The 10,598-nt window shown below is 34.8% G+C and overlaps 1 protein-coding gene across 1 annotated transcript in view; it reads right to left on the bottom strand.

The window, feature by feature from the left end:
• Positions 1-3,645: 3,645 nt before the first annotated feature.
• LOC144442030 (inositol 1,4,5-trisphosphate-gated calcium channel ITPR3-like) overlaps positions 3,646-10,598 on the bottom strand; it is a 46,448-nt gene continuing 39,495 nt past the window's right edge. Inside the window, 9 exon segments of the mRNA XM_078131301.1 lie at positions 3,646-3,690; positions 4,335-4,490; positions 5,340-5,537; positions 6,038-6,190; positions 6,522-6,709; positions 7,443-7,566; positions 8,777-8,836; positions 9,701-9,851; positions 10,254-10,343. Coding sequence (XP_077987427.1) covers positions 3,646-3,690; positions 4,335-4,490; positions 5,340-5,537; positions 6,038-6,190; positions 6,522-6,709; positions 7,443-7,566; positions 8,777-8,836; positions 9,701-9,851; positions 10,254-10,343 — 1,165 coding nt within the window.

The following is a 10,598-nucleotide window of genomic DNA, read 5'->3' as shown; positions in this document are numbered from 1 at the left end:
AAATAAATGTACACAACGCCCGTTTTAAAAAAAAAAACACCGGTCATAGAATAATAGATTCATCAACTATGCACTTGATGTACACTTATGTTGTATTTTGAACTTTTCATAGTCGTGCAGAACTTAGAAGGGGATGGGGGGGGGGGGTTAAGATGGATGCCGGGGTGATGGACGTAGAGTAAATGCAATTGTATTCATTACGAAAGGATAACACGATACCATGCAGCAACCTAAGACAGACAGACTGACTGACTGACTGACTGACTGACTGACTGACTGACTGACTGACTGACTGACTGACTGACTGACTGACTGACTGACTGACAGACAGACAGACAGACAGACAGACAGACAGACAGACAGACAGACAGACAGACAGACAGACAGACAGACAGACAGACAGACAGACAGACAGACAGACAGACAGACAGACAGACAGACAGACAGACAGACAGACAGACAGACAGACAGACAGAAAATGAAACTACTGTTGTAGCATTGATGGATCCACAAGAAGGTGTCGGTAGTGCCTGGGTATGTGGATATAATCATTTGTGTAATCAAGATAATGAATGCGCTTGAATATCTTACCACTTGAGAAAAAAATTTCAGAGACGCTGCCCTATTGTGAATGTAATTACACAAGTCCATTCACGGCGTATGCCTGTGTTACCTAGATGATAGCCGACTTATACCACCCTCGTAGATTTATAATGAAGTCAAAATGAGCGTGAAAGGAATAGCTACAACTGTGATTGTCAAGATAAACCATAGACCCTACATTGGATAAATTCAATTGATGAGACCCACGTATTTAAACAATTACACACTTTGGAAAGTCGAATTCAAACAATCAACACAAAGTGAGGTATCTGCATGATAAAAGGTCATAAGTACAATGACTCCAATACATGTGTAGCTGGACTGAGTGAAGTTGACCTTACTAGAAACACTGTTATATACAGGGGTTTTATCAATTGAGTTTACCTTGAAGATCACAGTTGTGTCTATTCCTTTCACGCTAATCATTTGAATTTTATCGACATGTACTGTAATAATGACACTGGCGTTTTCTTGAAAAAAAGTAACAGTAAAGTATATACGTAGCACTTTACTTCCGACGTATATTCCACGTCAAAGAAAACATGTACATCTGGTGAAGTACATGCATTGATAGCAACTACATAAGATTTTGGGTGATTAAAATAACATCACGGTTACTTTGGGCAGAAGCCTCACTGCACTTACATTCTTCTTTCAACTTTGATATTACGATTGTCAATAAATACGACGCAGGCATATATATATTATATAGTATGTATGTATGTATGTATGTATGTATGTATAGCAACTTTGACTACAAATTAATTGTAGATACAACGAAAGCCAAATGACTTGAAGCAAAACGTCTGTCTCGACAAAATCTTAGGGCCGAGATCAATAGTTCAATGTAGGATACTTAATTCGTTCACTTTGGTGGTAGGTGTTTGCACCATTTTAGTTCTCATCCTACAAAATCGATTTTACTTTCAATGTTTTTAGAAACAACTATCCCCATCAAATTACATCTTAAACTATTTGATGCAGTGGTGAAGCCCATTCTGCTATACTGTAGTGAGGTTTGGTCACATGAAAATATTAACCAGTCTCCAAACCTAATGAAACTCTCAACTCCCATGGAAAAACTACACATAAAGTTCTGCAAATTCCTACTAAATGTAAACTGTAAAGCTTCCAATACAGCTTGCCTTATGGAACTAGGTCGCTATCCCCGGCCTACTACTATCTGGCCTGACACAAATGTTCAAATATTGGCTAAAGATCTCACAGAAAGCAGAAACTACCCTAACTAAGGAAGCTTACCGTCTGAGTAAAAATCTGGAGTCCAGTGGAATACAATCATGGGCCACAGGAATGAAGCAAAAATTAAAACGTTTGAGCATGGATAAGGTCTGGACAGTTGAACCAAACCACTCTAACAGTGAAAACCTAACTGCTAGATTTAAAGAAAAGTTAAAGTTGCTTCTCCACAAAAATATAATGGACACAATGAAGGCCAACAATGACAAACAACATAAAAAATAAACTACGTACATATAGACAAATTAAAACGGATATGAACTTTGAAAACTATTTAGAAGACATTAAAAACCCACAATACAGATCAGCAATGACAAAACTTAGAATTAGTGCACATATTTTACATATAGAAACTGGAAGATACACAAACACCACCTTATCAAGCAGGACATGCCCTGTATGTAAACAAGGTGAAATAGAAGACGAGGAGCATTTCTTATTACGCTGTACAGGATATCAAAATGAAAGGAAAGAACTCTTTAACAAATTAAATATATATTCTGGTACAAGCACGGATAATCTCATAAAGATTCTCAAAATAAAAGACACAAATAAATTAGTTGAAATAAGCAAATTTATTCAACAAGTATTCAAAATTCGAGAATATCATTTGAACAAAAATATACCAGCTGCCTCGTGATATACATTCGACAATTACATTTACATCACTATCTGTATAATCAATATGTTATGTTGATTTTCACATTGTGAAATGACTCTCTTTTTTGTGTATGGTCAATACAAGCATTTTCTTTTTACTTTATTGTATTGTACTGATATCTGAAATTATAGATAAGGTTACAATAAAGTTTATTATTATTATTATTATTATTATTATTACTTCGAGCCCGGTGTGACAATTGTTGCGCCAAAATTACTGTTACAGTAGTGCATTCAATATATAAGATTCATACTGGATATTAGAATGTTTAACATACAAATGATTACGAATGCCGCTATGTGCAAGGATAACTGCCAACAAACCAATATGCTAGTGGTTGCTGACATGTTCTTTCTTATCTATGACTAACGATGAGATTAACGTCAGATCCAAGCAAACGATTATAGATAATAGTAATTATCAATTCAATACTATATATGCAACACACGAGTACAAAACGGTAGCCATTATATACATATCATTCGACTTGGTACATACTGTACATATGTTAATGACGGTGATAGTTACTCCATTATAGAGTCGCAGAAAGATCGTCATAACAAGACCTGGGGAATGAGAACCAATGTTCCAGATGAAGCAATTATGATAACTGATAGTTGCTTACTATGGAAAATGGGAGTTCTAACAAACGATACACGATGAACGACCGTGTCAACATAGAAAAGAACAACAGGTATATTGATATACGTCATTTGTGTTCAAGCACTGCTTTCCATACTACACGTTGTGTTTCTCTTTCTAACTGCTGATCCATGGTTAATACATATACATTTACATTCACACATTGTACCCCAGTATTATCATATTTGGGTAAATTAGATCAATGTCTGTTTTGAGGCATGTCATCTTGTGTAATTTGTTTCTTAGATTTTTTCCGTGAGGGCGAAATAATAAAATAAACCTGTGGAGCAATGCCTAAATACCTACACTATAGTGATTAAAATCTGACTATACAATGTGTTTTACAACATACTGATAAACTAGTAAGGTTCTTAAATATTATACGGAGACAAGTTCGACATTCAATTAAGATATTTTGGTTGGTACTTGTTATACATTTGTCAGTTGAAATATTCCTCAGTCGAAGGTGCTTATTTTCTATCTTAATGTTGTTGTTGCTCCTTTTCCTTCTGTCGCTTTAATTTGTCCTGAAAATACAACACATGGTGCAAATTACAAGACAGATGTGGACAAGAGAAAAAGAACATCATCAATTGTTCAAAAACATTCAATCGTATCTCTTTATGTAAATTGCCATGTTTCAGTCACACAACTGCGAAAGGTATGGAACAGCATATGTTCTCTTTATTAGTTTGTTTTTTATTGACGAATAAAACAATTAACTGTCGTAACAAAAGCCAATCTTTGGTGATGAATTGCTACAACAAGGATCTATCGAGATATACCTTCACAATATTAGAGCTAGACTATTGCTAATAAATATTACTTTCTTCTAGCTTAAGCCACACACATGCACCAGAGTATATGTACAACATATTTAGGGGCACAATTCGACATACATATCCCACTTTAGGCCGTGTGCCACAACAGGCATACATTACTTGGCACTGAATATATTACACAACTTATCAAAGGCCGAACATATCTATTTCCTTTGCTGTTGTTGTTGGAAATTCCACAGGTTAATTACATGATAAACTATCATATGTTGTTCTCTCCATCGAAAACCATTGTAAAGACCCTATAAATTGTGAGTAGCCATGTTGGTTCATTACATTTCTCATTATGCAATACAGCATGTCATTTACTTCACAAAAGCATAAATACCCACCTCCTCATTTTGTCTCCGGGTCAGATAGTCGACATTGTGAACTAGACTATCTACCCTTGCCATCAGTGTGTCAATCTTAGTATCATACACTTCATCTTTATCACGCAGACACAATGCACGATTCATCGGGAAGAAGTCATAACTCTTCCTCTCCATCTTTGAAGAAAATAGACAACATATATATTTTGAATGCCATAGGTTTGTGAAAATGAACAACTTTTAATACCTGAAAGTACCTATATTTGACGTTTAACACATGTGAAGTACAAGAAACAATAGAGATAAGAATGATAAAACTTCACAAATGAATTTAGATTCACCCCAAAAAACAACAACAGAGCCGCACACACCAAACAAAAACAACACAACAACAACAACAACAACAACAACAGCATACATACAAACAAACAAAACAAACAAACAAACAAGAAATACAATAAATGAACAAAAATGTACACTAAAACACTGATAAACATACAAAAAATAAACAGAAAAGTATCGAAATGATATTTAAGTAATGCAGCTCAATATTATACACTAACATACGAATGGGTTTGTGATCCTGAATTGAGAATGCTTCAATTGGTCAAACGATTTCTTAAAATGGTTTGCTGGCGAAGGGCATTATGTAGCGCCTGCCTGAAGGCAATAATTCGAACTTAAAATGTAGATGTTGGGCGAGCAAGCTTATTATAAACAGAATGAAATGTTGAACAATCCGTGATATTGGATTCCGGTAGCTAATGAAATTGTTAAACTACACTATGTCATAGCAGAACACGAACATAGATTCACTTAGATTAATCAACTAATGTGCTTTTCGATCAGAGAGCCCGTTTTTAATCTAAACTCATTTTGCTACTGTAGTAAAATACAAAACAGTTCAAGGATTTCTTTAAGTCACTATTGCATGATTTACGATGTTTCAAATACCCCGTGTCTTATTTAGATGCTAAATGTCAATTGCATCATATTTTAAGTTAATGTAACATAAACGAAACTTACGCAATTGTACACATACAGCTCTATAGCTGTGTAATCGTTAGGTCTGGTGTCATCCAAGTGAATAAAGAAGAACAAATAGGCCCACATGTTGTGTTCAAATTTGACATGGTGTCTGAAACCTCTCCCAGATCGTTCAAAGTCGTTAGAACTACGGTTACAGATGAAACACAGTTTTCTCATATCCTCATCAGTTCTCCACTACAGAAAGAAATATCGTTACACTAATGTTAGATGATAATTATAGAATACATGAATAAATAAATAAATAAATAAATAAATAAATAAATACGCTGCTTTCACACTTTGGTAGTACATCATTGTTAATTAGCAAAGCAAAACATTGGTTTCGTAAAAATGTTGATTTTACATTTTGACAAGCAATTTTCGAAAACTAATTCAGTGTGTTTCTACAATTTAGTGTTACTGACACTTAATGCAATAACATGTATTATATTGCATGTCGTTTGTCACAGATCGGTGATAACTGTAATCAATACATTATGGAATCAGCAACTATCACACATACTTCAAGGGGCAATCTGAAGTTACCGCTACGTATATGAAGAGGTTCATATAATTTATATAATTCGTTAATTACTGTGATTCTAACCATGATAACAGAGATGACTTACATTAGTGTCTCTGAGTTCCGAGAAGTGTTGATGATGGTTCTAACCATTATAACAGAGATGACTTACCTTAGCATCTCTGAGTTCAGAGAAAGTGTCAACGATGATACCAAAGATGATGTTCAATCCAATAAGTATAACAAGTATATAGAATGTTATATCATAGAAGGAACGCAAACCATAAGTGTGGAATGAACTTTCCTCTTCGGGGACCCTCAAATTCTGTAAATAACGAATGGAATCCATTCATTTAATTCAGTAATTAATTAATTCATTCATTCATTCATTCATTTGTATAGCTTTGTATTCATCAATATTAGCAAAATCATGTACCTGGATTGATTTCACAATATTCTCATTACTAATGTATAAGTTATGTTCTGACCACTTGAGGGTACATTGATTTAGCGACGTTAGCATGTACAAGCCGACGTGTTTCTTGTTATCTAATAAAACATTTATAGCTTTAGATTTAAGAATTAACCAACAGATCAGGAAAGGAATAACCCATTTCAAGTCTTTCAAAATTCAAATATACATTATCTTCCCTTACGTCTTGCAAGCCGCCTATGAGACCGTATCTGACAGACGACACCAAACACTCAACCATATTACCGCAGTATAATCCCAATCCTTCATCATCATCCGCTTGAAAGTGTGTTCGTATGAAACCGAATCCCACGACAGCATAGATATAAATTACGATGAAACCAAGAAGGAAGACCCATAGCAGAGATTTACCTATAAAGCACATATATTATATATTTTGAAATACAAGCAAATTGTTAAATGAAGTGAGGTGGCTTTACATTATGGCAAAATACTTTAAATGGTAATAAATTGGCACAACAATCATCTACGTGGAATGAATGATAATAGTATGCTAGCAGAAAGGTACGACACTTTAAATCCTTGAAAAGAATGTTAAAATGATATGGTATCAATTTCAAGATGAACTGTTCTGTTGCTTAAGATTCCTAGCCATCTTCTTGTTCATCTAGGCATCTTCTCCAGATGCAATAATAAGTGCCAAATTCCACTGTAGCTGAGGGAGAACACTAAAATTCATATTAGAATGATCTAGACAGGTTTCTAAAATGTCCAGAGTACATAATTATATGCATCGGCACTGTTAAGTGTTATGGGTAGTGATCTATGTTAACTTCTCATATATATGTGAATATAATATGACTAGAGTCTACACCTCTTCCAATTCTGCAAACCCAAGGCCGTCACCAAATACTAAATCTTATCGCATGAGAGGGTTTTATTTAGTAATCAAAACACATGAACGACACTACAAAGAATGCTCTATAAGGACATCAACAAAAACACACTTCGAACTGAAAATACCATTATACCCTTATGACTTACATAAAGTTTGCAAACTAAATGATAACATTTGATAAGAGAGATGTATATGTTATATCGACATGACATGAAGTAGTCCTGTTTGTTTTTATTTACTACTCACCATTAAGTGTAACGGCTAGCAGCACCCTCTTTAAAAGCTGGTTCATAAGGATGATGTGAAGCAGATGGAAACAGAAGAAATATCCCCAAAACACAGTGCCTAACACGGATAAAACCAAGAATAGCTACGAGAAAGGACAGAACAATGAAATCCATTATCCATACTTCAATACACTACTCATTCAAATTGCATACATTAACCCGATCATCTTTTACTTCCAGAAGAAACATGCGAATTTGTTTTCTGCATGTTCTTCATTCTAAGACGAACAATAAATAATTGTATGTTTCCGATAACATGGTCTCAGAAAATAGGGTAGGTGGGTCTGGGTTTTATTTTTGTTTTTTGAAAAATATTGCTTCCACCCAATATCTAACGAAATGTTGGTCAGCGTACCCTTTCTGTGTTGAAATGATGAAATATGTACAGGCAGTGCCGGGGAAAGAAAACAGACATGCATGATGGCTAAGAAGACAACTGATTTCTTATCTTTTTGTTTTAAATGTTTTTAAATATGTTTAAGGTCGACGGCTTAAACTAGAGTCGGTCGGTCGGTCGGAAACACAATTCTTTGTTTTATTTTGCCTAATGATAATAATTGTTATTTCTTTTATCTAAATGCTGTTGTACAGTACCAATTCACATAATTGTACATCGGATATGACGTTTCAGTTGTGGTTATAATTGACACATTATAAGCAGTAATATATTAACAAGAAATTTAAAGGTATGGCTGCCTGCGCTTGGGACCCTATTTTGCATATGACTGACTGTATGTTTGGCGGTGGAGAACTTGAGATGACTCACTGGCAAGTAATCACCAATATATAAACATTCCCTATCTGGGTTGTTCGCATATGCAAATGTCGCATATTTGAATAATCCTGAGTGACACACAATATAAACAGTTGTTTGCAGGGGAAATTGTTTAATTTTGAAAGCTGTTTACGTTCTATGAAACAAACAGATTGATTTTCAACTAATTTGTGTATCAAGTTACCATCCTTCGACATTCACAAACAATTTGTATATGATTCATGACATGTGTGTTTCTCGGAGTACAAAAAATGCTGAAACAAGACCCAGATGCTAGTGCTCTGTACAGCAGTTTGATTTTCCCGCATTTGCATAGATTACCCATACCCCTCTTTATATAGAGCAGTTCTGTGTTTAAATTCTTGGTTATCACAGTATCACAGAAATGTGCGAATAAATATATTTCCTATTCCCATCATCTAGTGCAACAAAAGTATTCCTTCCTTTCTGTCCAGGATTACCAAACAAAGTATGACAGTCTACATTTATACTATGTTGTCTGCAATACGGATACGTACAAAGTAATATAATGATAAGAAACTGAAGAACTTGGTTTCCAGATGAGATGCCCTTTTCTTCTTTTTATCTTTTCTCACATCGTGTCTGCAAAAAATGGCATTTATTAATGTAAGTTTACATCATTGGAAGTGGACAACCGGATTGTAAAGGTTCAGGATATTTTTCAATGTCCATATTTAGTTACACAAATATATCATTAGTTGATGAAATATATAACTATAACGACACTCTCAACCAGTTAATATGACAGACAATAATGTTCGGTAGGTAAAACACAAGGTCCAGCAATACCAGAATCATGTAACTCTAAATTCGGAAAGTTACAGCGAAAGAAATGATTCACAGCAGTCTTCTGACTGGATTTTATGTGATTTGTAAGTATCACCAATGGATGAACACATGGATTGTGTTCATTTAAATCGACCAACAGGCCCACCACTTTAAACAAACAAAGAAATAAATAAAATTCATTATTCTTATCCACAGCACGGGTAAGTTTTAATTGAAACAAGTAAGTTCACAATCAATAACATTGCACTCTACTCGCATTCTACCAATATCGCGCATTGCTTACCAATATACCGTACCTAACCGCGTTAGTGCCCCAAGCGCTTCCACTATAACCTTTTGTCAAAGTTGGGGTGGGCAATTGCCCAGATAACCGTTTCTTGTAATGGTTGAGACCTCGGTGTATTGTTTAACAAACACTTATAGGTGGAGTGCATTCCTATATGATCGAGTCAATTCTAGTAGTGTTACATATAGCAAAACATCATTCACTCTACACTTCTTACCTTTGGTATGGAAGAAGTTTTGGTAGCTTTGGTCGGTTCGACAGAAAGAAACTGATAAGTAGACAAACTGATAAAGCATTATGGATAAAGCATTATGTTACATATAGCAAAACATCATTCACTCTACACTTCTTACCTTTGGTATGGAAGAAGTTTTGGTAGCTTTGGTCGGTTCGACAGAAAGAAACTGATAAGTAGACAAACTGATAAAGCATTATGGATCCCTCCAAGAACATAATGGACTGTCCATAAATCTATCAATCTCAAATCAGGTTTCACTCTGAAAAGAATAATGTAAAACGCTGGTATAATATGTCGTATATATTCAAGCAGTCTAATTATAATCGTGTGTGCTCGTAAACCTAGATTGAGATACAAGATCGAAAAACACAAGATGCTTTTTTGTCACTGAATCTGTACACAATGTCAACTATCAACTGATTGAAGCTAAACATTTCAGCAATGTCAAAAATGCGAGAATTATTTTCCATACATATACGGATTCATAATTTCAAATGAACCTTTCTAATCTGAATGTCAGAGTGTTCTTTGGAAGTGAATATGACATGATATACTAGAACAAATTTTGTAGCTAGAAATAAGCAGGGATATCTACTGTCTTCCGTATATGTAGATAGCTATATAATTCTCTCAAGACCAAAATATTCAAAGTGTGACTTACATGTCTTTACTAGCTGGTGCTACCCACGATACAACAATGATTATGTTAATGACCAGTGATAGTGTCAATAACGACCAGTTCCAAAATGGCCTGAAACAAGAACATTACATAGGTGAGTTAAAGATGATTAACAGCTCTTCTTATAGGGGAACGCTGCTCCAGGAAATAAAACAATATTTGTCATAACTATGGGTCCTAGAGCGTCATTTCATATTTTCATATCACATAAATTTCGCCCGTTTACCAAGAAACATCAAATTGAAGCTGTTACACCTCTAAATTTCTTTAATTTCCCTGGTATAATGTTGTCTCATTGGCATTATTAGACATGAATATGGATTAGAT

Source organism: Glandiceps talaboti, chromosome 11, assembly GCF_964340395.1.
Source record: "Glandiceps talaboti chromosome 11, keGlaTala1.1, whole genome shotgun sequence".
Taxonomy (NCBI): domain Eukaryota; kingdom Metazoa; phylum Hemichordata; class Enteropneusta; family Spengelidae; genus Glandiceps; species Glandiceps talaboti.
The sequence above is the reverse complement of the archived record's forward strand: the minus strand, read 5'-3'. Positions and strand labels throughout refer to the sequence as shown.